The sequence below is a fragment of the Syngnathus scovelli genome, chromosome 2 (genome assembly GCF_024217435.2).
Source record: "Syngnathus scovelli strain Florida chromosome 2, RoL_Ssco_1.2, whole genome shotgun sequence".
In the NCBI taxonomy this organism is placed as follows: domain Eukaryota; kingdom Metazoa; phylum Chordata; class Actinopteri; order Syngnathiformes; family Syngnathidae; genus Syngnathus; species Syngnathus scovelli.
In genome coordinates, this window is record NC_090848.1 from 22,082,257 (window position 1) to 22,110,088 (window position 27,832).

Sequence of the window (27,832 nt, forward strand, 5' to 3'; positions counted from 1 at the left end):
AGTCAGTGTGAGTCCTTAGGCAAGACCCTTAACGATACCGCCTACCTCAGAGATAATGAGAGTACAAGAAACGAAAGACATGCCGGCTCAGACGTCGCCCGGACAAACAAGGTCTGCGTCAGGTGCTGGGGAACCAGAGCACCCTGATGAAAAATGGGCTACTGGAACAAGACACAAATGGGCGAGATGCGAGAATAAGGATCTGTTGGAATGCTACTACTCTAGCAACCCGAGCAAGAGGGGTTACATGCGGAGAATGCGGGAACAATGGCAACTTCAATACCCACAGTCAACACTATCGGCCAAACAACTAGTAGCTCAATGTTCCAATATCCATAAACGGCACCTGCTATCACACCTCGAGATTGATGAGATACAACACAAATGCCATAGCGAAGGCCAACCAGAGCACCAGGTCAGAGACGAGTTAAATCCATGTAAAAGCCCAGAGGTTGGGTACGAAACCCCAATAAGCACAATCAGGCTGAACGAGGCAGCAACTGACCTGAAGAACAAGATCACGGTGAGAATGAATGCTCGGGAACCTAGATACACACTGCAGAGGCTAAGTGAAGTACCCTCAGAAAGTCTCCTAGAAGATGTGAATGCAGCATTGACAACAATTCCTACGGCTACCATCACTGAAACCAATGAGCTGATATACACCTCAGCAGCAGTGATCCTAGAAATGCTTGGCTACAAGAAGAATGACCATATGCGACCACAACAGTGCCCACCATGGAAGAGAAGGCTGGAGGCCAAAATCAAGATAGCACGGAGAGAAGTGAGCCAAATGACAGAGGCCCAGAAAGGTGCAATGAAAAAGCAAGTTCCCAAAAAATACAGCCATATGCCCATACCTGAAGCACTCGAAACTGCCAAACAAAGACTCCAAGCCTTGGCCAGCCGCCTAAAGAGGTACACAAGAGAGAATGAAGCCAGACGAATAAACAGGTTGTTCACAACACAACCAGCAAAAGTGTACGCTCAGTGGCAGGGGAACAATAGCAGAGCAGACCCACCAAGGCTGGAAACTGAACAGTACTGGAAGGATATATGGGAGCGGGAGGCATCACATAAGAAGGATGCACAGTGGCTGGTGGCTCTGAGAAAGGACCACAGCAAGCTCCCTGAACAGAACCCAGTAACCATCACAGTGGCAGACATCCAGAGAAGAGTCTCAGGAATGAAAAACTGGACAGCACCAGGCCCTGACATGATCCACAGCTACTGGCTCAAGAAACTTACAACTCTCCATGAGCGCCTGGCAGCACAAATGAACCAGCTGCTAAGGGATGGGACTCACCCTGAATGGCTAACCCAAGGGCGTACGATCCTGATCCAGAAGGATCCATCAAAGGGTACAGTCCCATCCAACTACCGGCCAATCACCTGCCTCTCCACAACATGGAAGCTGATGTCGGGCATAATATCAGATAAGATCAGCAGGCACATGGATCAATACATGAGCACTGCTCAGAAAGGGATTGGTAAAAATACCAGAGGAGCAAAACATCAACTCCTGGTGGATAGAACAGTCACCCAAGACTGCAGAACTAGACGTACCAACCTGAGCACTGCCTGGATTGATTACAAGAAAGCATATGACTCAATGCCACATACTTGGATCACTGAATGCTTGAGGCTGTACAACATCAATGGGACTCTGAGAACCTTCATCGCCAACTCGATGAAACAGTGGAAAACCACACTTGAAGCCAATGGCAAGCCACTTGCACACGTGACCATCAAATGTGGTATATACCAAGGAGACGCTCTGTCCCCAATGCTGTTCTGTATAGGACTGAACCCCCTCAGCCAAATAATCAACAAGACGGGCTATGGATACCAACTCAGGAATGGGGCCACCATCAGCCACCTCCTCTACATGGATGACATAAAGCTGTACGCTAAGAACGAGCGGGACATTGACTCCCTGATCCACACTACCAGGATCTACAGCTCTGACATCGGAATGTCATTCGGACTTGAGAAATGTGGCCGCATGGTGACTAAAAGAGGAAAGGTAATCCACACAGAGGGGGTCTCACTCCCAGAAGGAACAATAGCAGACATTGAGGACAGCTACAAATACCTTGGAATTCCACAGGCAAATGGCAACCTTGACGAGGAAACAAGGAAAGCAGCCACAGCCAAATACCTCCATCGAGTAAGGCAAGTCCTAAGAAGTCAGCTCAATGGCAAGAACAAGTCCCTAGCCATTAACAGCTACGCCCTACCAGTAATCAGGTACCCTGCAGGAATCGTACGGTGGCCAAAGGAAGATATACAGACCACAGATATCAAGACACGGAAGCTCCTAACCATGCATGGAGGGTTCCATCCCAAGTCCAGCACCCTGAGACTGTACACTAGCCGTAAAGAAGGAGGCCGAGGACTAGCGAGCGTGAGAGCCACGATCCAAGATGAAACATCCAAGATCCATAAGTACATCAGGGATAAGGCCCCAACGGATGACGTGCTCAGTGAATGTCTCAGACAATGGGCATCAAAGGAAGATGAGGTGCTGGAGGGACCATCATGGGAGGACAAGCCCCTACATGGGATGTACCACCGAAACATAGCTGAAGTAGCTGATATCCAGAAATCCTACCAATGGCTAGAAAGAGCTGGTCTGAAGGACAGCACAGAGGCACTGATCCTGGCTGCACAAGAACAGGCCTTGAGCACCAGAGCAATAGAGGCCCAAATCTACCACACCAGACAAGACCCCAGGTGTAGATTGTGCAAAGAAGGTCCTGAGACAATCCAGCACATAACTGCAGGGTGTAAGATGCTGGCAGGTAAAGCATACATGGAGCGCCATAACCAAGTAGCTGGAATAGTGTACAGGAACATCTGTGCAGAGTATGGACTGGAAGTCCCAAGATCCAAGTGGGAAACACCTCCAAAGGTGGTAGAGAATGACCAAGCCAAGATCCTCTGGGACTTCCAGATCCAGACAGACAGAATGGTAATGGCGAACCAACCGGACATTGTGGTGGTGGACAAAGAGCAGAGGAAAGCCGTTGTGGTTGACATAGCCATCCCAAATGATGGTAACATTAGGAAAAAGGAACATGAGAAACTTGAGAAATATCAAGGGCTCAGAGAAGAGCTGGAGAAGACCTGGAGAGTTAAGACTTCAGTGGTACCTGTGGTCATTGGAGCACTAGGGGCAGTAACCCCCAAACTGGTGGAGTGGCTGAAACAGATCCCAGGAAAAACATCTGACATCTCAGTCCAGAAAAGTGCAGTACTAGGAACAGCAAAGATACTGCGTAGAACCCTCAAGCTCCCAGGCCTCTGGTAGAGGACCCGAGCTTGAAGGGAAAAAGAGGCCACCCACGGGGGGTGAGGAAAAGTTTTTTTATATATATATATATATATATATATATATATATATATATATATATATATATATATATATATATATATATATATATAATATGTTAACAGATTCAACTTTATACTATATATATTAAGGGCTTACTTGGATTTGACGAATAACTTGATGAAATACTTGTATTTGTCTGGCCAACCCCGTCCCAACAATATTTAGTCTCGCGCCATCCTAGCAATAATCAAAAGGAAGTTTGCAAACTTAGATTCTGGCTGGACCTGAGTGACTAGCTAGCTTAGCACTAGCAAGGACGAGGCTAGCATAGGGGCATGGATTTCAAATGGGACCAAATAGAAAAAAAAACATCCTGAGTTCTTCTGTTGGCCAAGGTATGGTCTATGAATAATAGTGTCAGTCAACCATGTCCCTTCTCATGTCCTCTGCTTGTGCTCACCACAGGCAGACTGATTAGTTACACCCTCCCTCAAGCCACCATTACACCACCAGCAGCCCACGCTGCAGCTTCACACACTTGCAATCAAGGAATGGCCATAAAATCCCCATGGAATGTCTCAGCAGAGCTGGACAGTTAAGCAGCGGAGTCTTGATCACAAATTAGAGGAGCTTATAATGGATGTTCTGAGAAGTGATATTAGTAGGCTCCCCATGATCTTGCCGAAGGAATACATCACAGTTTCATGGAAGACATGAAAGCGCAACGTGCACACAGACAAGCTAAAGTGTGCCGATCTCAGGGGTGGTATTGATGGTTCCCTGGGGCATCCCATGAACGCATCTGTTTCTGTCCGGCTGACTCTCCACACTCATAATTCCAAGTATGTCATAACACGAATTATAAACACATCTCCCTCAACTGTGACGCCAAGGAAAAATAACGTGAAGAGCGCGGTGCTGATTTAGGAGAGCCTCGGACTCTTAAATCGGTACATTTAAATTTTCTTTCACTCCTCTACTCCCATCCAATATCCTGGATATTTGAATAATATTGAACATTTTATTCGGTTTGTTTGCCTCTTTCCTAACCATCATTTTTTCCAATTTACCTTGTGACATCTGTCAAAAGCAGTTCCACAAGCCACGGTGTCTTCATCTCCTCCACCTATCTCCTCATTTGTCATCCTTTTGTCCTCAATACCACCCCTACATCGAATCTCCCTCCTCCCTTTTTTCTTTACCTTGTCTATATTTTCTTTCCATTTCTGACCTCTCCAACTCCCTTTCTTTTCGCCTCCCGTCACACGGTCCTGTACTCAAACCATCCATCTCCCACCAATGTAGATGCCGAGGGTCTCAATATGTCCTGGGCCCATTAAAGTTCAATTGGATTCACATGTTGTACTTGAACTAAGACCTCCACCCCCCCCCCCCCCCCCCCTATACATAAGATGTCAGTCATAGCTACAGTATATGTAGGCTATTTTGGGGACTTGCATGCACGCTTAAAAAAACATGTACATTCAGCCATGCTTACTTTTTTACCCAATAGCTTTTATCTAACGGACTAAAACAAGAAAAACTATTGTAATTCTAAAGGCTCTGCAGCAGGATTTATCTCGTCTCTTATTACAGTGCCTTATGACTTTTGAGTGCACAGGGTCTGACTTTTATTAAGATCGATCATGCACTTGTCATGACAACAACATTTCATCGTCACCCTTTTTTTACGGAAAAGGAAATGAAGATCATCCATTGTTGGTCAACGAAACACTAATTGTAAAATGAACAGAGAGTGAGACCAAACTTTAAAAAAAAAATGCTAGCATTTGTCTTGTGTGTCAGCCTCATGATGATGTTTTGTTTTTCTTCCTTATATTGGAGGCCAAATGGTCACTCAAATTAGTTTGATTCAAAGGGCATATCATCACATGCATTCAGTGGATACACATTCATTGAGTTTATTGGCTGGCTAATCATAATAATGATCCTTTTTAGTGTTTTAGGAAGACATCAGTCAGCGTAGCCCGACAGGATCTCTGTGAGTGCACCCCACAGCGCTGTAATCTGTTGAGCCGTTGATTCTGGGGTCCGTCTCAGAGAGTCCGCGGGGTCAATCAATAACGAAACAAATGCAATTCTACAGAGAGTGAGCTTGGGCATGAACCAGATGCGCTTGAATCTTTACAAGGTCCAGATGTGTTATAGTCAAGCTGTTACATGCGAACGCATGACATCATGATTTTCTTTTTTGCAATAAATCTATTTTTAACTGGTAAAAAACGTTTTTCTTTTTTCGTTTTACAAGCCATTTAAAAGACATCTTGAGCTACGGCTGTGTGGCAATATTAAATGAATCGACTCAGTGGAGGTCAGAAAGACGGATCTGTGTTTTGGGGACGAGTTCTCCGATAAGATCAAGTTATCTTTCAAAACTGCGAAGCTTTAACCTCATGATTTTCTTTTGCCTTCCACAACGTGAGTCTCATGACTGGATTGCTGAATAGAATAATAGATTTGGTATGGAGATAAATCCTCTCAAAGTTTGAGTTGATAAGCCTTTTAAATTGTGCTCAAATGCAGAAAACATAGAAAGATGAGCTAGATGAAATGAAGGCACTTTGGGTCGTTCAAGAGTTTGAATCTGGCAATTAGCTTTCGCCTATCATTCATTTAAAAAAGATTAAAGCCATTTTGGATTCTGAAATCCGCAGCACTGTAAAGCTAAAATTTTGTACAGTACATTCCACCAGTCTTTCTTGATGACCATTTAGTAGCGAATAGTCTCCATGGCTTGAGTTACTCATATTTACTCAAACATTTTCAGATCGTAAAACTTTAACGACACCGGCACATTATTGAAACGTGGTCTGGTGCTGGCTGTGTTTCACTTGAAAGCACATGGGCCAGTGCAACGTAGCTCCGTATGTGCGCGCGTTTGTGCGCGTTCCCATTACAGTGAGCAGTAAAAGGAATAACAGCCAAGGTGTGGGGAGACGAAAAGTGTCACGTCAGAGCCGCTGCGTGATTAATGGTGTGATTAGCCGCGCCGATCCACATGTCAGAACACACACCCATGCGCACACAAATACTGGCACGAATGGGAGTAACCATGTGAGCGCACACAAACACACAGCGGCCTATTAATGGTCTTGAATGGGAGAATCCAGATGCGGCGCAAGGATAATTGTACTAAAAACACCAAATGTAAAGTCCTTGGCCAGCGAGACTTTAGTCGGGGCTCAGTGTGTTTATTTTTGCAATTGAGTTATTACTGCACGGACTTAAATCATGAAATAAAAACACTCCAATGCAGGTCAATTTTTAATTGAGCCCAAAGTGCAATTTGAATGTGCCCTCTCTCTTCCTCTTTCACTAAACTCAAGCCACACATTACCTTCCATTGACATGGTCCTGATTACCTCCGTCAAGGAGGTTACGGCTTCATCATCAACAGATGCTGTTTTTTTGTCTGCGAGCATATATAATTTAGAACTATTACTAAGGTTTCGGATTGCAGGAAAATCCACTGGCGACCCCATTCGTGTAAACACGACTGGGAAAGAAAGAAATTTGGACCCAGTTGCAACCGACACCACATCCATCAGTAGACGTTTCTTGTCGCAGCCCCGTCAGTCACATTTCTCAACTGATGTGATTCTATTTGTTCAAATGTAATAAAAGGCAACCCTTGATTACTGTAATTAATCAACCCAGAATCCCTTGTTAAGCTTAATATTTATCACTAGCCACTAGCACACTCACCATCTAAGTAGGCTTTCTTCCGGAGTGGTAGAAAATGGATAGATGGTTGGATGAATTGTTTATTTCAATAGCGCTTAATCGCAAAAGAGTCTCAAATGCCTTCATAGGCCAACAGTTGACACTGATCAATGCCATCCTGTGGTCAAAATAGCAAAACAGAGCAAGGAAAAACATCCCCATAAGAACAAATTTGTGAAACAAAGAAGAAACTTTGTGTGTACAAAGCAAGGTCCATAGAGCATCCTTTGATAGGTTTGTTGCGTAACAACTTGAATGTCCTGAGTGCAACACCATCAAACAGAGATTGTGAGACAGGCTCTCTCATCCAAGATCATTGTCCTCTAACCTCACCAATTCCCAGAGGCACACTAAAATATTGTATAAAGTCTTCCTGTAATAGCAGAGTGGTTGGAACAGGAAGTTAAAAAGGAGCAACCAACTCCGTGTTTGTGTCCGTCGTCATCGAGGTAGATGACTGGTGTGTTTGTCATCGCTGGATTTACAACATCCAGTTTATTCGATGGAATAGGTTTGGGATGTCATTTCCTCCGGATAGTGGGTGTAGCTTCGAATGTCGGCTTGTCTGTGTGTGATTTTGCTTGGTCATTCTGCACCTGTAGACACTCACAGTATTTGTACAAATTGAGTGGGAGTGACACAGGAAAGATGTCATTGCCCCCCCAATGCTCCTCGATTAGGCTTCATTTCGTTATTACCTGACCATGAGTCACACTCTGATACCAGACCATTTAGCAAACCACTTGAAAGACGTCTGGAATGGAAATGTGGAAAGATCTGATGTGACGTCTGTGACATCTGTGTACCTAAAAGGGCTTGCTAAATGTTTATTGGTGACACCACTATTCTAAGTCCAACTTTTTAAAACTGTATGTTTGAACCATGTCTATGTCTTTCCCCCAGGCAGCAAGCTTTACTGGCAGCTATCAGTGAGAAAGATGCAAACATAGCCCTTCTGGAGTTGTCTCCCTCGAAGCGGAGAAAAGCCCAAGAGGAGGTGATGGCTCTAAAGCGGGAGAAGGACTGCCTCATGCACCAACTCAAACAGCAGGTACAACCGGCACACAGTCCACAGAGGTTTGAAAAATGTGGCGGACATACAGCCAATGTGGTCGGAATGGCTGACTGGCATGCGGATGATGTGGAGACTCGCCTTGTGGTCACAATTTAGGACATTGTGGCTTTGTAAATCAAAGTGGAACGACAAATTCGAACCTGCTGCGGATGGCCGGGCCATGCCTGCAAAGCAGCCTCACGGGCAAACTTTGTACTTTCAAACCGAGAACAGACAGAAGTTAATAATTTCTTGTAAACAGAATTGGCTCCTCCGCCTCCAACCACATTTTTGCGCTCAGTCATCACACGGCAAACCGAGCAGGGGCTGTGGTTCTGCATTCAGACAAAAAAGGCAAATGATCACTCAAAAGTCAATATTGCAGTCGTGTTTTTGCAATTAGCTCTTTGTAACGCAGAACAACTTTTGACTTATGACGAGTCATTAGCGAAGCGTCCTGTCTGATACTTGTCTGGCCTAACAGATGTTAAATGTCATCACCAATTTCCCCGATTGACCTTTTTTGTTCAGTACAGCCCAACGCTAGCCGAGGTATGCGGTTTATTAGGTTCTCATCAAACCACATGGCTGATGGAACCCAAATGAACACTAACAATAATGATCCAACAACAGGGAGTCTGCCTGCGTCCTGAATCAGAGGGCCTTTCTGGGAAACGCGGTGCATTTTAAAGTCGAAAGATGTAACGGGAGACATGCACCCACCTACGTACATGTTTGTTTCTGCCTCGTAAACAATTGCCAGGCACTGCACTAAAGAAATTTCAGGGAAACTTCATTATCTGTTTATCACCATTGCATTCGTCGTGTTTTCCAGAGGTTAGAGCAGGTATGGGCAAACTACGGCCCGCGGGCCACATCCGGCCCGCGGGACCGTTTAATCCGTCCCGCCAACCCTAAATAAATTGTATTATTAAACTTTTTTTTTTCGGTCATTTTTCCTGCAATGACTGCGTTTCCCCAGTAGATGGGGAACCACTCGCCTGCGCATTTACTACCGGAAGCCGTGTCAGAAAGCTCGGTGCACACTCACAAGTGTGTGTACGTACTCAGTAGTACGGAAATGGCGCACTCGCGCTCTATTTGTAGCAGTACCGAATTTAGAGTGTGGTCTGTGACGACAGCATTCTTGTAATTTGCGCGCCGAGTTTTCGGATACAGTTTTACGCTAAAGCCACCCACAAACCTTCCCCTGGAATCCTTCCATTAAAATGAGTCGCCCAAGGAAAAGCAAGGTGGACACTGAGTGCCGAGTGTTTAAAAAGAGTGGCCAATTTGGCTCGACGTACGCGACGTGACGTTCAGCCACATGAACATCAACATCAAATGAACACTGAAAATGAAGGGGAGGCTTTCAAGTTTGTTGTAAAAAAATGCATTTTGAATATGATCTGTACAAATAGCAGGGATTGAAACTAGCGACCATTCTCATTTTCAAACAATGCAGGATGCTCAAGGACATTGATGCACCACCTGTTTGTGACTAATCTTAACCTTTAAAGTTCTTAAGGCTTACTTTAAGGAAGTGTTTTCCGTTTCCTCACTTCTGTTACCAGGTGTTTGTGAGTTAAAACTCTGCTCTGATTTTCAGATACCCCTCACCGTGTTGCCGTTTTGATTACTTTATTTGGATGTATGCTTTCACCGATTCTTCAAGATGATATATTTGGTCAAAATGTTTGCCGTTTGATGTGATCTCATAAGATAAACATACATCTTTCATTAATCTGACCTGCAGGCACTGAAGTGATGGAGACTGTTATTCATAATAACAGTGTCATATTTTATGAGAATCACTGATAGCAGTTTTTTAGGGATGTTTTTTTTTTTTTAATGCTGTTAATAAATGCATTTGTTTTCAAAAAACTTTTTTTGAATATCCATGCTTTACTCCCTACTAAAGGCCAAAACCTTTTATGCAATGACCTTTACAGGTCGTTTATATTACTTCACACAAACACTACATCCATCTGCTCCTGGTTCGGCCCCCCGGTCAAAATTTAGAACCCAATTCGGCCCGCAAGTCAAAAAGTTTGCCCACCCCTGGGTTAGAGCATATGATGAGATGGGCGGGCGGGATTTGCAACATTGTGATTGGGGCTGTAATCAACCAAAGAAAAATCATATTGTCCGGAAATTATGGCGTGTTCTTAAGAGTGGTTCTTACGATTCTGCGTTTTCTTTCTTGAGACATCTCCCAACACGCTGCACACTGTCTTTGCACCCACTGAGATATGTGAAGGATAAGTTGCCCGTCTCGGCTTGTCAATAGCAAATGGTAGAAAGAAAGTAACCGGGAAATGCCAAAGAATTATGGGACTCGAAGGAGAAAGGGATCTGGAGAAGCAGATAGATTTACAGATAGCTCTGCCCTGTCTGACCTCTCCACCACTTTGGGCATATCGTTTGTTCATGTTCGTGTGTGTCACAGTCTCAGGTCAACCTTGCATTCTTACATCCAAGTTCCCCTTTGAGGTTCAAACGCTCATACTGACTCACACACACAGAAAGTGTAATGTTTAGACTTCCTCTGGAGACTCAGAACAAATATGTCCCCTTGTGGGATTTCTCAACCTAGTGAAAGATGGCCAAGCATTAGTGAGTCTTTAAAGCTGAGAAACCATATATTTTTGTCATACCCGAATCTACATTCTCTGACTGAGAGACTGAATGAATCATCTATACACACAAAATGCGACTCTCCGTTGTAGAAAGATGAATTTTGCCCTTTCAGAGGTGCGCCATGAGCTGGAGCCAATGTAATACAATCGGTCTGCTTGAAGCTGGGTCACTGTGTCTTAATTACTCTGACTGGGAAAAATGTGTCATGTTGGGAAGGAATGCGCACACACACGCACACACACACACACATATGCACGCACGCCTACAAACAGACCTGATTAAAGAAATGCAGAAAGCGCTGCTCAAAGACTTGTTCAAGACTTTCCTCGGTTGTTTAGTACATCACAAATTGTTTCATGTCTCCATGTGTTAATGTAGTTGTGTACTAATCAGGTTAAGCTTCAGATTTAGTCCGGGTTTGACCCAAGCTTTGGGTGCAGCTGTGATCTGAGCAGTGATATGTTTACACCAACAGTTGCACTCTGATACACTTGCTAATACATCGTATAGCCAAACAGTTGGGAGATCTGTTGTGGTAGCGCAAATCAGATCTGCCCAGCCAGTTGCGCTACTTGATTCTGTTTGAGCGCACTCGATTCACATTAAGGCCTGAATACTGTTTCAAATCTGTTTCAATCTAGGTTTTTCATTGAGGAATTTTGCGCAAAACAAATGTAATGCCTGAAAGTTTGATTACTTGTTGAAAGTTGTAGAGTGTAATAACAACTTGAATGAACTATGATGTAATTCTTGAACTTTGATGACTAAAATCAAATCAGACCTGACAAGACAATGGTAGAATGGTTCAGCCTTGATGAAAGGATGTTCCTCGTCTGTAATATTTATCTTTACAAGGACAACTATAATTGTCCCTGTCTCAATGGCCGCCAAAGTGTCCACTGTGTAACTGTTACCCCGCCCAGTCACGCCCGGGAGTGTCAACACCTGAGGTCAGGAAGGAGGGCCAACTTCAATCTACCGTATTTGCCGGTGTACAGGTCGACTCGGTGTATAAGTCGACCCCCTAAAATTCGACGGAAATTTACGATTTTATGATATATCCTTTGTATAAGTCGAGCTCAATTGTTGCATTATATTAAACTTCAAAATTCAATATGCGAAATTTATTGACGAAATGTGTTCAAATTCCGGGAGGCCGTGCGCATGCGGCTGTTTATAAGCACCGCGGAGGAGATCGCGGAGCCTCATTCGACTTCCAGCGGCCGGCGAGCTCGCGCACACCGCCCGGCACCAACGGGAGGCCGGAAATAGCTCCAAGCAGAGCGGATCGGCACTTTATAAGCACCGCGGAGGAGATCGCGGAGCCTCATTCGACTTCCAGCAGCCGGCGAGCTCGCGCACCCGCCCGGCACATCCGGGAGGCCGTGCGCACGCGCCAAGTGGCCGAAAATAGCCCCCGCCGAGCGGATCGGCTGTTTATAAGCACCGCGGAGGAGATCGCGGAGCCTCATTCGACTTCCAGCGGCCGGCGAGCTCGCGCACCCGCCCGGCACATCAGGGAGGCCGTGCGCACGCGCCAAGTGGCCGAAAATAGCCCCCGGCGAGCGGATCGGCTGTTTATAAGCACCGCGGAGGAGATCGCTGAGCCTCATTCGACTTCCAGCGGGCCGCGCACTCGCGCACGCCGCCTGGCACATCCGGGAGGCCGTGCGCACGCGCCGAGTGGCCGAAAATAGCCCCCGCCGAGCGGATCGGCTGTTTATAAGCACCGCGGAGGAGATCGCTGAGCCTCATTCGACTTCCAGCGGGCCGCGCACTCGCGCACGCCGCCCGGCACATCCGGGAGGCCGTGCACACGCGCCGAGTGGCCGAAAATAGCCCCCGCCGGGCGGATCGGCTGTTTATAAGCACCGCGGAGGAGATCGCTGAGCCTCATTCGACTTCCAGCGGGCCGCGCACTCGCGCACGCCGCCCGGTTCAAATTTTCTAAGTGCAACGCACAATGAGATGCATGAGAAACGGCCTTGGTTACCATCACATTTGAAGCGATGAATACGAAGTTAAATTTTATGACTCGGTGTATAAGTCGAGGTCGATTTTTTTCGGTCGATTTTGGATCGAAAAAGGTCGACCAATACACCGGCAAATGCGGTAGTCTTTAACCACTTCCTGATCTCTATGAGATCCTTCCTACTCCTCATCCCTTTTCCCCCTGACTATGGTGTCGAGGTTCTGGCCTTATCTAAGTGGCTCTCCTCCATTTGAATGGCTCAAACTCTTTAATATGAGCCACATCCTTTCTTGTGATCCCGCCTGCCTCATTTCCTCAGTCATTAGGCACTCGCTGCTTATCTCAGCAGCTGAGTCCCCGGGCTGTTTCGACCGCCGGACTCTCTTTTAATTCAACAAATGTGACTCCATTTTGGATTACAGATGTGCTGATATATTTTCTTTGAATCCTCTTCAGCCTCAACACGATTGCGCCTTCAGGTCTGAGCGCCACACTCAGGGGAAGTATTTTCAGCAGAGTTGAATTTGTCAATACATCTGCACCCACTCTATCGATGTCTATCTCCCAGACGGGCTTCACACAAGCCAGCCTAACGTCCATCAGTACAGGCTGTTATCTCTCTTGGGTGCAGAAACGTTAAACACTTTCTTACACAAACACTTTCAGGAATGCCATTTTTAGGCAGCCAGAACGACAGATACTTGAGCATAATTTCTAGGCTCTGGAATTTAAAACGCAAGGGCGAGAACGTCTGCAGCCTCAGGCTTCGTACAACGCTCAGTAACTTTCCTTACTGCCGTTTGTCTTATCCTTTTAAGTGGTACTCTGTGAAATGGATGATATTTGACAGACTTATGGTGTTTCCATCAGACACTTTGACTTAGCCAACATATCACCTGCCAAGTGTTGTCAGCACTGCTACTTTTTACCTCTTTGATAGCTTTCGACATGTTCTACCCTGGAGAAAGGCTCATCAGCAGCCTGATATCCCAATTGTTTTGTGTTCTCATTTTTTGGCAGACTCAGAGCAGAATGAAGATGATGGCGGATAACTATGAAGAGGAACTTGTCCACCCTCAACATTATCCTCACCATTCTGTCCACTTGCAGCACTCGGCAAATGTACATCACAGAAGCCACCCGAGAGGAGCCCTGCATCCCAACCACAGATCCCCGATGGACCAGGTCAGTTTGAATGGCCACGTCAACACACATCGGTATTAAGTTCACGTTTGTGATGAGCTCTTCAAACATTTTTACTAACCACACGATGACAACACTTCTCTATTTGTGTTCTTCTCATTTAAAGTTGACAAATCTTGGATTTGTACATGACATTAGTTGAAATTATGAAGAGTTTCATGACCTACTTTTTTCCAGTCTGATGATCATTACCAGACAGACCTGAGGCAAGACTAATTGTGTCTGTTTGAATATCATGCCGTACCTCATAGCAACATGGCAGCATTCAGCACTTGAGTGCTTGCATCACTTTGGCGTTTATCCGAACACAAACTGTAACATTCTGTTAAATATTACATTTTCATTCACTATATGATACATTGTAATGCATTTTATTTTGCATGGCATTAAGAATGCAGTAGAATATCTCAAAGCTTTGACATGTGGAGCCCAAACAGTGAAGATAAAGTATGAATGACTTTTTGAAAGTTTACAATGAATACCTGGGGATATCCGCGAGCCAAAATATCCTTGTCTGATTTGATATGCGGTTTAAATATTTCAAAATTGATTAAATGGTTCTGAAACTGCTGACTAAAGTGGAGTGAAATATGAAAAATGGGGGATTGTCCTTCAAGATTCGGCTGAGGACTGAATTGTAGTAATGTTTATGAATATGCCCATTTGCATTGCTGTATTTTGAATTAAATGTATTGATTGTATAATACTATGATATATGGTATTTAGGTAACTATTTGTAACTATTAACCCCTAAGTGACAAATCCAAAATTGGCATCTATTCCCAAGCCACGGTCTCACAGCCCGTTATTTGGGCAAGTCGTTACCATTTAGCGCTTGTGTAAGGCATACGCACTTTAAAAGCAACAGAAAGTCTTGACAGAGGTTAGCCTATCACCACGTGGCTTTTCCTTATATCTGCTCTTTCACCCAAAGGTTAGGACAAAGCCCCAAAGGAGCAACTGTTTGTCTGTCTGTCTGTCTGTGTGTGAGTGTGTGTGTGTGTGTGTGTGTGTGTGTGTGTGTGTGTGTGTGTGTGTGTGTGTGTGTGTGTGTGTGTGTGTGTGTGTACTTGTTTTTATTAGTATGGGGGGTCCGAAGACAGGGAGCCCACCAACAAAGTGGGGCCCTGTGTCGTTGTGGGGTCCAAAATCATGGACCCCACTCGGGAAACCACTCTAAAACAGCTTGAAATGCTCTAACAACATGCCTCACGAATTTTTTTCACTTACCCCTCATGGTCGCAATGTTGAGAATTGTGTGTGTGAAGTGTGTGTGCTCAGTAGCGGCCCCCCGACCATGGCAAGTGGTATTGCAAGTATACACACTACCGGAAGTGTGTGTGATTCAACCAATCAGGGCACCTCGTGATCCGAGTGTTGATTAAGAAAATAAAATGCTATTTCCTGTAGATTTAAACCAGGTAATTATTATTTTAGTAACCATAGCAGCTAAAATAATACTGTAAACATAAAATTCCTGCATTACAATTGCAATTTATCTACGTTATTTAATATTCATTACACTTGCTTTATAAAAATACGCTCATTCTATTAGGCTTATTTTAAAAACTGTCTCGTGCATTTTTCATGTTCTAAACATAAAAATAAAGGTATAAATAAATAGTAATTTATTCTTTACCATCAGTTTACATATTAGTTAAATCAGCATCTCGTGCATTTTTCATGTTCTAAACATAAAAATAAAGGTATAAATAAATAGTAATTTATTCTTTACCATCAGTTTACATATTAGTTAAATCAGCAGGTATTGCATGTGTTAGCTTCATGCGGCTAAAACCACCAGCTTAACGTCACTTCGCCACGTGTGACGCCGCCAGACTGAGACTGCTCCGCGACGAAGACACGCTGCTCATAACGAAACACAACATACACGGTGAGTAAATCAACTGCATGTAAATACTAAGTACAAGAAACTGATGTAGAAATGCTTTTTGTCCAGACCCCGAGGGGTTTATATGCAATGATTATGGCTTCGGATTCGGTATATTGTCACTCGGATGGCGTAACGTTTTCCCCTCAGACAGTCCGGCTTTTTAACTTGTTATTCATCTTAGCTTGCAGTGGTTTTAAAAACAATGGTGTAAAAGAGAACGACAGAATGTATAATTGCTCCGTGTTATATTCAGGATGATTTCGATGTGCTAATGTTTCATAATTGCTAAGCCCAGAACCGGACTCTGGCCGTAATTGCCGAAACCACTTCAAAACTCGTCAAACACGTGTGTGCTCAGTGTTATGATATATCTGCATGTCTTCTGTATTTCTCGGTGGTTTTCTATCAGAATGCTTTCTTTAAATAACACAAGCATTCTGACGCAAATAAAACTATCCGGAAACTAGCTTATTGGCTAATTAGCTACCGCTAATCAGGATGCTACGTTCACTTTTCAAACACAAACATAATAAAAACGAGTTGGTAGCTCCTGAAAAGTATAACGAGTTATACTGGTAAAACTATTGAAATAACTTTTCTTTGGATGCAGCACCTGGTTGGAACTGTGACTAGTTAAAAGTAACAAAGCTCAGCTTCAAACCGACAAACATTTTCATTAATATATCAGTATTTTCTGAAAAATATTCTTTCTTTAATCACTCTTGTTCTGTTAGTTCTCAGGCCAGGCTTATTCCTTCAGTCTTTATACAGTGGATGATTACAAATCTTTTAAAATTAATATAGAGTGCTTGTTAAAGTTCTCTCTGCCATGTTTTGAATTATTTTTTAGAGCCAGAAGGAAAGCAAGGAAAAAGCCTGCTGATGAAGCAGCCTTTTACATTTAATCCTCAAAGGACAAACCTGGACTAGTGGAAAGATTTATTGATGATCAAAAAGGTAATAAACTCATTTTTAGACCATTTATCCATTAAGTATATATTTATTTATTTTATAAAACAACACAAAAAACAATCAAATTCAGATTGGTTGTTGTATTTCTGTTTCTAAGCGAGAACTTAGTATTAAAATTGTAAGATAACACCACAATTATTTGGTTAAAGGTGTATCTTAAAGAAATATTTTCTCATAACCAATGGTTTTATATAAAATGTCCTTGCAGGAAGAGGCGTGTTTGCTACCCAGCACTTTGAACAAGGAGAGTTCATCTTATAATACAGGGGTCAACTTCTGTCAGCAGAAAAATGCCAAACAAGCAAGTACTCTGAAAAGGAGAGTACATTTCTCTTTGACTTTGAATGGCAGAATCATTACTGGTGGTATGTATATCCAAATATTTTCTATACAATAATTATGAACTCTAGAAAGAGACTGGAATAAAATACCCTAAATTAGTGAGTCACTCAGAAGCAATATTTCAATAACACATCAGGATTGTGGCATTAACAATTTTTTTTATTTAGTGCTATGATGTTCAAAAAGACATTGTTTCCCTCTCAACTTTTCTTTTGAAATGTTGCAAGTTTTTATTTCTGTAAGCCAACTTTTATTTTACTAAAAAACTAGTTATATGATACAAAATGTTTGATTTCTGTTTTTTCTTTCCTAGTATTGATGCATCAACAGAGGATGGCTCTCTTGGAAGATTAGTGAATGACAACCACAAGTCTCCAAACTGCACCATGAAAAAAATAGTAAATGACGAGCCCCATTTGTGCCTTTTTGCCATCAAAAACATAGAAATGGGAACTGAAATCAATTACAACTATGGTGATTCTAAATGGCCATGGCGTGAAAAAGTAAGTCAGTAAGATCAAGTATGCAAGTTGGAATATTAATTTGTTATTAAAAAAAGGAAGATTTTTGTCTCTTTTATTTGAATTACTCTCAGTATGATGTTGGTAAGTTATTTGTGGTTTTGATTCCAGGTGACAGGCTCTCAGGCTCCTGTTGACGGTGCGCTGCCTGAACCAGCCAGAACTTGGCAGGACTCTGGCCCTGATGATAACATCAAACAAGATGCCAGCCAACAGGTAACATTCAGTTAGACTTTGTTGTAAGAAATAAACTTTGTAGACCTTTTCTTGTTCTCTTAGTTTACAGCTTTTAGTTGGAAAGCTGTTCTTTAGTCAGAAGGTACCTTAAACAGCATTCAGCCAACCATTGGATCACATGGTTTTAGTGGTTCTCCTCATAGAGCCCAAACGAACCAGTGGCACACACACCTATAGAAGGATTGTTGAAACATGCGCCCATGGGTGTCCAACCAAGCCAATCATTCACACACACATAACAGATTTCTGATGGCTACTTGTGGGGCCCTCCGTATGGATCTAAAGTTGTCTTGGTTATTCCAACCAAGCCAATCATTCACACACACACAATAACAGATTTCTGATGGCTACTTGTGGGGCTCTCCGTATGGATCGAAAGTTGTCTCATGTTTTTAGATCATATTTTGGTTATGGACATTATGGAGGCTGATTATATTACAGCTATAGTTCCACACATCCTCAACAGCAAAACGACTAAAGTGTCATGCTGAAGGATGCTCCACTACATCCATAAAGATGCTGTTATAGGACCTGATTAGACATCAGGTCTGACTGGAACACTTTAGTTAGAAAAGCTTGTTTGGTTTTGGGGACTAACTTCACATGATTTAACTATACAGGTCTTGAGTCTGTCATTTGTGGTGTCTGTATGATGTTGGTAAGTTATTTGTGGTTTTAATTCCAGGTGACAGGCTCTCAGGCTCCTGTTGACGGTGCTCTGCCTGAACCAGCCAGAACTTGGCAGGACTCTGACCCTGATGATAACATCAAACAAGATGCCAGCCAACAGGTAACATTCAGTTAGACTTTGTTGTAAGAAATCAACTTTGTAGACCTTTTCTTGTTCTCTTAGTTTACAGCTTTTAGTTGGAAAGCTGTTCTTTAGTCAGAAGGTACCTTAAACAGCATTCAGCCAACCATTGGATCACACGGTTTTAGTGATTCTCCTCATAGAGCCCAAACGAACCAGTGGCACACACACCTATAGAAGGATTGTTAAAACATGCGCCCATGGGTGTCCAACCAAGCCAATCATTCACACACACAACAGATTTCTGATGGCTACTTGTGGGGCCCTCCGTATGGATCTAAAGTTGTCTTGGTTATTCCAACCAAGCCAATCATTCACACACACACACTAACAGATTTCTGATGGCTACTTGTGGGGCCCTCCGTATGGATCGAAAGTTGTCTCATGTTTTTAGATCATATTTTGGTTATGGACATTATGGAGGCTGACTATATTACAGCTATAGTTCCACTCGTCCTCAACAGCAAAACGGCTAAAGTGTCATGCTGAAGGATGCTCCACTACATCCATAAAGATGCTGTTATAGGACCTGATTAAACATCAGGTCTGACTGGAACACTTTAGTTAGAAAAGCTTGTTTGGTTTTGGGGACTAACTTCACATGATTTAACTATACAGGTCTTGAGTCTGTCATTTGTGGTGTCTGTATGATGTTGGTAAGTTATTTGTGGTTTTAATTCCAGGTGACAGGCTCTCAGGCTCCTGTTGACGGTGCGCTGCCTGAACCAGCCAGAACTTGGCAGGACTCTGACCCTGATGATAACATCAAACAAGATGCCAGCCAACAGGTAACATTCAGTTAGACTTTGTTGTAAGAAATCAACTTTGTAGACCTTTTCTTGTTCTCTTAGTTTACAGCTTTTAGTTGGAAAGCTGTTCTTTAGTCAGAAGGTACCTTAAACAGCATTCAGCCAACCATTGGATCACATGGTTTTAGTGATTCTCCTCATAGAGCCCAAACGAACCAGTGGCACACACACCTATAGAAGGATTGTTGAAACATGCGCCCATGGGTGTCCAACCAAGCCAATCATTCACACACACATAACAGATTTCTGATGGCTACTTGTGGGGCCCTCCGTATGGATCTAAAGTTGTCTTGGTTATTCCAACCAAGCCAATCATTCACACACACACAATAACAGATTTCTGATGGCTACTTGTGGGGCCCTCCGTATGGATCGAAAGTTGTCTTGGTTATTCCAACCAAGCCAATCATTCACACACACATAATAACAGATTTCTCATGGCTACTTGTGGGGCCCTCCGTATGGATCGAAAGTTGTCTTGGTTGTTCCAACCAAGCCAATCATTCACACACACATAATAACAGATTTCTGACAGCTACTTGTGGGGCCCTCCGTATTGACCGAAGGTTGTCTCATGTTTTTAGATCATATTTTGGTTATGGACATTATGGAGGCTGATTATATTACAGCTATAGTTCCACACATCCTCAACAGCAAAACGGCTAAAGTGTCATGCTGAAGGATGCTCCACTACATCCATAAAGATGCTGTTATAGGACCTGATTAGACATCAGGGCTGACTGGAACACTTTAGTTAGAAAAGCTTGTTTGGTTTTGGGGACTAACTTCACATGATTTAACTATACAGGTCTTGAGTCTGTCATTTGTGGTGTCTGTATGATGTTGGTAAGTTATTTGTGGTTTTAATTCCAGGTGACAGGCTCTCAGGCTCCTGTTGACGGTGCGCTGCCTGAACCAGCCAGAACTTGGCAGGACTCTGACCCTGATGATAACATCAAACAAGATGCCAGCCAACAGGTAACATTCAGTTAGACTTTGTTGTAAGAAATAAACTTTGTAGACCTTTTCTTCTTCTCTTAGTTTACAGCTTTTAGTTGGAAAGCTGTTCTTTAGTCAGAAGGTACCTTAAACAGCATTCAGCCAACCATTGGATCACACGGTTTTAGTGGTTCTCCTCATAGAGCCCAAACGAACCAGTGGCGCACACACCTATAGAAGGATTGTTAAAACATGCGCCCATGGGTGTCCAACCAAGCCAATCATTCACACACACAACAGATTTCTGATGGCTACTTGTGGGGCCCTCCGTATGGATCTAAAGTTGTCTTGGTTATTCCAACCAAGCCAATCATTCACACACACACAATAACAGATTTCTGATGGCTACTTGTGGGGCCCTCCGTATGGATCGAAAGTTGTCTCATGTTTTTAGATCATATTTTGGTTATGGACATTATGGAGGCTGATTATATTACAGCTATAGTTCCACACATCCTCAACAGCTAAACGGCTAAAGTGTCATGCTGAAGGATGCTCCACTACATCCATAAAGATGCTGTTATAGGACCTGATTAGACATCAGGTCTGACTGGAACACTTTAGTTAGAAAAGCTTGTTTGGTTTTGGGGACTAACTTCACATGATTTAACTATACAGGTCTTGAGTCTGTCATTTGTGGTGTCTGTATGATGTTGGTAAGTTATTTGTGGTTTTAATTCCAGGTGACAGGCTCTCAGGCTCCTGTTGACGGTGCTCTGCCTGAACCAGCCAGAACTTGGCAGGACTCTGACCCTGATGATAACATCAAACAAGATGCCAGCCAACAGGTAACATTCAGTTAGACTTTGTTGTAAGAAATAAACTTTGTAGACCTTTTCTTGTTCTCTTAGTTTACAGCTTTTAGTTGGAAAGCTGTTCTTTAGTCAGAAGGTACCTTAAACAGCATTCAGCCAACCATTGGATCACACGGTTTTAGTGGTTCTCCTCATAGAGCCCAAACGAACCAGTGGCACACACACCTATACATGGATATTTGAAACATGCGCCCATGGGTGTCCAACCAAGCCAATCATTCACACACACATAACAGATTTCTGATGGCTACTTGTGGGGCCCTCCGTATGGATCGAAAGTTGTCTTGGTTATTCCAACCAAGCCAATCATTCACACACACATAATAACAGATTTCTGATGGCTACTTGTGGGGCCCTCCGTATGGATCTAAAGTTGTCTTGGTTATTCCAACCAAGCCAATCATTCACACACACATAATAACAGATTTCTGATAGCTACTTGTGGGGCCCTCCGTATGGATCGAAGGTTGTCTCATGTTTTTAGATCATATTTTGGTTATGGACATTATGGAGGCTGATTATATTACAGCTATAGTTCCACACATCCTCAACAGTTAAACGGCTAAAGTGTCATGCTCAAGGATGCTCCACTACATCCATAAAGATGCTGTTATAGGACCTGATTAGACATCCAGAACTGACTGGAACACTTTAGTTAGAAAAGCTTGTTTGGTTTTGGGGACTAACTTCACATGATTTAACTATACAGGTCTTGAGTCTGTCATTTGTGGTGTCTGTATGATGTTGGTAAGTTATTTGTGGTTTTAATTCCAGGTGACAGGCTCTCAGGCTCCTGTTGATGGTGCGCTGCCTGAATCAGCCAGAACTTGGCAGGACTCTGACCCTGATGATAACATCAAACAAGATGCCAGCCAACAGGTAACATTCAGTTAGACTTTGTTGTAAGAAATAAACTTTGTAGACCTTTTCTTGTTCTCTTAGTTTACAGCTTTTAGTTGGAAAGCTGTTCTTTAGTCAGAAGGTACCTTAAACAGCATTCAGCCAACCATTGGATCACACGGTTTTAGTGGTTCTCCTCATAGAGCCCAAACGAACCAGTGGCACACACACCTATAGATGGATTGTTGAAACATGCGCCCATGGGTGTCCAACCAAGCCAATCATTCACACACACATAACAGATTTGTGATGGCTACTTGTGGGGCCCTCCGTATGGATCTAAAGTTGTCTTGGTTATTCCAACCAAGCCAATCATTCACACTCACATAATAACAGATTTCTGATAGCTACTTGTGGGGCCCTCCGTATGGATCGAAGGTTGTCTCATGTTTTTAGATCATATTTTGGTTATGGACATTATGGAGGCTGATTATATTACAGCTATAGTTCCACACATCCTCAACAGCTAAACGGCTAAAGTGTCATGCTGAAGGATGCTCCACTACATCCATAAAGATGCTGTTATAGGACCTGATTAGACATCCAGAACTGACTGGAACACTTTAGTTAGAAAAGCTTGTTTGGTTTCGGGGACTAACTTCACATGATTTAACTATACAGGTCTTGAGTCTGTCATTTGTGGTGTCTGTATGATGTTGGTAAGTTATTTGTGGTTTTAATTCCAGGTGACAGGCTCTCAGGCTCCTGTTGATGGTGCGCTGCCTGAACCAGCCAGAACTTGGCAGGACTCTGACCCTGATGATAACATCAAACAAGATGCCAGCCAACGGGTAACATTCAGTGCGACTTTGTTGTAAGAAATAAACTTTGTAGACCTTTTCTTGTTCTCTTAGTTTACAGCTTTTAGTTGGAAAGCTGTTCTTTAGTCAGAAGGTACCTTAAACAGCATTCAGCCAACCATTGGATCACACGGTTTTAGTGGTTCTCCTCATAGAGCCCAAACGAACCAGTGGCACACACACCTATAGATGGATTGTTGAAACATGCGCCCATGGGTGTCCAACCAAGCCAATCATTCACACACACATAACAGATTTCTGATGGCTACTTGTGGGGCCCTCCGTATGGATCTAAGGTTGTCATGGTTATTCCAACCAAGCCAATCATTCACACACACATAACAGATTTCTGAAATATGGTTTCTTGTGGCTTCTTTGTTGTAAATTTTGGAGCCTTTTCCATGTTTTATATGTAAAATTTCCTGTGATATAAGGTTTTGGCATATTTCAGAGGATGTGTACAGCACCGGTCGTCTACCAGTTAAGATATTGGACAGAAATTTTAATTATTTTGAGCAAAGAAATTCTAGTCTTTATATTAATACAGCATATAAGAGTAGCTTGCAGAAACTAACAACACATTTCTTTTAATTCCCTCCATAGAGCTATCAATTATCAAAGGAGTTTCTCAAAGTGGACTACTCAGACAGTGATGATACTGACAATGATTCCCAAAAGGACTGCTCTGTACCTCTGCAAATCAATCTGCTCAAAACAAGAGTATATTAAATTTGACCAAGCATTCTTATACAGGTGCAGTTAATTTTTGTTTTAGAATATTGCTATACTGTGTTTTTTTTCTGTACTTAAAAATCATCATTTCAGATGGGCTGATCCCAGAAGTGATAGAAGTGACCTCTTGTACCTCCGCATCTCGTGGCCCAAGTAATGAAAAGTCTGCCAAAAAGGGAGGTGAGTTTAGAGTAATCCTTTTCAATATATAACTTTATCACAGTTGCTTTTAAATTGCCCAATTGTTACTACTGTATCAGTATCTAATTATCCTCACATATGCTGCTTACTAAGATTTAGATGACCCAAGCAAGATATATTAAACACCACTTGACTTTTTTTCTTAGACATGTAAGGTCTAAACTTTTGAATTTTGTCATAAAATGAAAATTGACCCATCCTTTCTCATGTGAGTTACAGGTCATTGCTAACCTTGATTATATGTGAGATGTTTGTTTACATCTATTTTTAAATAGAGGTAATGTATACATGACACATTTACCGTATTTTCCGGACTATAAGTCGCTCCGGAGTATAAGTCGCACCAGCCATAAAATGCCCCAAAAAGTGAAAAAAAACATATATAAGTCGCTCCGGAGTATAAGTCGTATTTTGGGGGCAATTTATTCGACAAAATCCCACACCAAAAACAGTCATGAACGAGCAACAACAGGCTAAACGATAGCAACAACAGGCTAAACGATAGGTATGCTAACGTGCCAAACACAAACAAAGAGCTGAGAACGGGCCTGACGTAACATATAGAGTGATTAAGGACAACTATTACATGAATAACATGTTTATAAAACCATCAGTGTCACTCCAATTCATTAAATAGCAACAACAGGCTAAACGATAGGTATGCTAACGTGACAAACTCAAACAAAGAGCTGAGAACGGGCCTGACGTAACATATAGAGTGATTAAGGACAACTATTACATGAATAACATGTTTATAAAACCATCGGTGTCACTCCAATTCATTAAATCCATCGATCGTTCTTTGTCAACAATGGGTGCGCGCGACTGAGGGCGCTTGCACTTCAAAATATTCCACAGGCTCATATAACGATAGATAAACTATATTTCAAATAACTATAATATAAGCCAATAATATTATCAAACCATCCGTGCACTTTAAATCCATTAAATCCATCGGTCAAATTCCTCGTCCTTTGTCAACATCGCCGCGCGTGCGCCCTGACGTCAGCCTCGTCTTTATTCCACAGATCTAGTATATAACTATATTGTAGCGTTAACAAAGTACAAGGATAGACGTGGGTTTGGTATACGGCTCTTTATTAAACAAAACAAACTTCCAAGCGTGTGGCGGCGTGGACTTCCAGACACGAGAGCTCCATGGCATAGGACCGGGCGTGCGTAATGGCCATGTCCGAGCCCCGCGCACCGTTCAGCGGACAGCCACTCGGCCGAGCGTCGGCCCCCGACTCAGTAGAGACCGGGCGTGCGTAAAAGCCATAATAGTTTTTCAAACCTTCTATGTCACTCCAAATCCTTAATTCCTTCAAACTCTTTGTCCTCCGTGTCACTTAGATGGTAGTCCTTGTGTGGGCACGTTTGTATGTAAACAACCGGCGCGCCGCGCTACTGACGTCACTTGAAATAGTAATCCATTGGTACATCATGGTTCTCCAAACTTTCTTTCTGCTGCTCGATTACTGTTTTCAGCTGCATATTTTACAACTTGAAGTTTGTAACCTGCAAAATATGAGTTTCTTTTTGGTGTCATTTTTCTTAAGCCCACCCAGTTGATGAGTCACGGCCAACGGTAAAATTTAGAGCGCCCTCATCCAGTTTCGTCTGAAAATATAATTTTTTTTGGTTGTTTTATCAAAGTCAAAGTCTGCTTTATCGTCGATATATTTTTTTATATACTAAGACACACAAAGAGATTGAAATTACATTTCCACTATCCCTCGGTGAGATAGTACACATATGCATACAAGCAACACAAAAAAACCCCAAGAAGGCACTAACAATGAATAAATAAGAGTATTGAATAAATGATAAATAAACAAATAATAATAAATAATAATAATAAATATAAGAGGAGCAAAAATGGAGCAAGTGTACATACAGCAGACAGTGGACTTGGATATGGTGCTTTAAAGTGTTAATTGCTTTATTTGATGTTTTCTCTATTTTTTATGTTTTGAATATGTTCAAGATAAAGAAATAAAAGCATGTGAAGTGATCAACTATACTAAAAATAACATGGGAAGTGGTCAACTATACTTGTAAGTGATGTCTTAATGATCAAGTAAAAATTTGTGAAAAAAAAACATATATAAGTCGCTCCTGAGTATAAGTCGCCCCCCCACCCAAACTATGAAAAAAACCGCGACTTATAGTCCGGAAATTACGGTACCTCAAAAGAGAGAAAGAAAAATTGCTCTAGATTAACCTATTAGTGAATATGCAAATTCACACATTGTCACACCAAGGCAGATACCATTCTTATACAGCTTGCATTTAATTTTTTACACATTATATATTTCCAAATTTACTTTTATCATCTTTGTTTGTCCATGTGTAGCACGTTATCAAAGCAAATTCCCCATACATGTAAAACACTGTCTGAAAAAAGTTTTTCTCTGATTTTTATTTTTTATTTTCCCTGATTTTGCAACAACTTGTATCTGTTCTTAATGGTTTTGTCAGAGAAATGGTGCATCCCAATGTGCTGCCATGGTGGAGTTTGACTGCCTGTGCAACCTCTGTAGGGTCCAGGAATTGCTTCATCTACCAGCAGTGACATTCTGGTCAAATGCAAAACTGCTTAAAAGTAATCAAGAAAATGAGAGACCTCTTTCCCCCACCACCAAAACTGGGGGCATTCTAATGTTACCCTTTTGTGCATCTATTTTTAATTTTGTTAATATCAAAACAGCTGACACTGAAGACCACCTAGCAACTTAAATGACCGGATTAATATCTCAGATATTAACTGATTTACTTATGTCTATTGTAGGCTCATCACTGTTGACAAAGATAGTTGACGTTATAAAATATCTCATTTGAATTATATTGTCGGATAATTGTACATAAAGTGAATGTATTCTTTATGCAATTTTGTTCTAATTAAGTTGTAAACTAAAAAGTGCTCTTCCTATGCCCTTAGGTAACGGAAAAGTTGTGAAAAGAAGCTGGACCCCAGAGGAATGTGCTGCAGTAAATAAACATTCAAGGAAGTATATATTGACAAATCAGGTTCCTGGTAAGCTTGACTGCGAGAGATGCATTGCTGCAGAACCACAAGCACCGAGCTGTTAAGTACTTTGTCAAAAAGAGAATAACCACCATGAGGAGAAAATATGAGTGAAAGAGCTTCCCTTAACAGAGATAGAAACACATGGCTGGTCCTGTTTCACCATTTGTTCACTATTTGTTTGTGATTTTTTTTATGCTCCACTTCTCCTGTTCGTAAATGTTAGATTAAATAAGTTCCTTTATTCATTGGCTACATTTGTAATGTGTCCATTTAAAATTTTGACTCGACAATTATTACTTGTAAATCCTGTGTACTTTATAGTTAGCTAAAATGCAGAATTTAAATATTTTAAAATGTACCAATATGACTGAACAAATTGAAGAATATTAAGACTGTGACCAAGGAAAATGGACCAGAATCTGAATAAAGACTTCAGAATGTATTTTAGAATGCACATTTCAATGTATATCTAGTATATTTAGCCAGATGAAAGTATTAATAACACTAACAAAATTTTTAGGTTTTCTCAAATGATTAAGTCCACACAAATGCATGTTTGGGTTAGATTAGGGTTGGGGTTGAACTTGATAGATCCTCTTTATAAAGGCAGACCTAACAAGTCTTAAATCTTAACAGCAAGCTCCATAACTGGCTAAAAAAATAATGTGTGTATAGGTAGACCTCTTAAGGTTGAAATATTAAAAGCGATCCCCATAACTGACTAAAAATCTCATGTGTGTAAAGGTGGACCCCGCAAAGCCGGAATGTTAGAAACAGGCCCCAGATATGACTGAAAAACTGACATGAAAAAAAAAGTT

General features: G+C 42.2%; 1 protein-coding gene and 2 long non-coding RNA genes across 8 annotated transcripts in view; all 3 read left to right on the plus strand.

The window, feature by feature from the left end:
* LOC125988874 (ELKS/RAB6-interacting/CAST family member 2) overlaps positions 1-27,832 on the plus strand; it is a 135,833-nt gene that overhangs the window by 74,518 nt on the left and 33,483 nt on the right. For all 4 annotated transcript variants that reach the window (XR_011086506.1, XR_011086508.1, XR_011086507.1 and 1 more), the window contains 2 exons: positions 7,985-8,132; positions 13,768-13,932. Coding sequence is in view for 1 of the 4 variants with exons in the window: in XM_049754587.2 (XP_049610544.1) it covers positions 7,985-8,132; positions 13,768-13,932 (313 nt within the window). In the remaining 3 variants the exon portion in view is untranslated. The remainder of the gene's footprint in view (positions 1-7,984; positions 8,133-13,767; positions 13,933-27,832) is intronic.
* LOC125988932 (uncharacterized) lies at positions 14,928-21,323 on the plus strand. The gene is made up of 8 exons (XR_011086509.1): positions 14,928-15,844; positions 16,695-16,801; positions 17,025-17,181; positions 17,472-17,895; positions 18,602-18,706; positions 19,411-19,515; positions 20,410-20,514; positions 21,219-21,323. It is a non-coding gene; the product is annotated as an uncharacterized lncRNA (long non-coding RNA).
* On the plus strand, positions 22,122-27,456 carry LOC137840079 (uncharacterized). 3 transcript variants are annotated; one of them, XR_011086511.1, is made up of 4 exons: positions 22,122-22,229; positions 22,937-23,064; positions 23,654-23,962; positions 26,925-27,456. It is a non-coding gene; the product is annotated as an uncharacterized lncRNA (long non-coding RNA). The 3 variants fall into 3 exon arrangements; XR_011086512.1 differs by having other exon boundaries at positions 22,937-23,041; XR_011086513.1 differs by lacking the exon at positions 22,937-23,064 and having other exon boundaries at positions 22,131-22,229.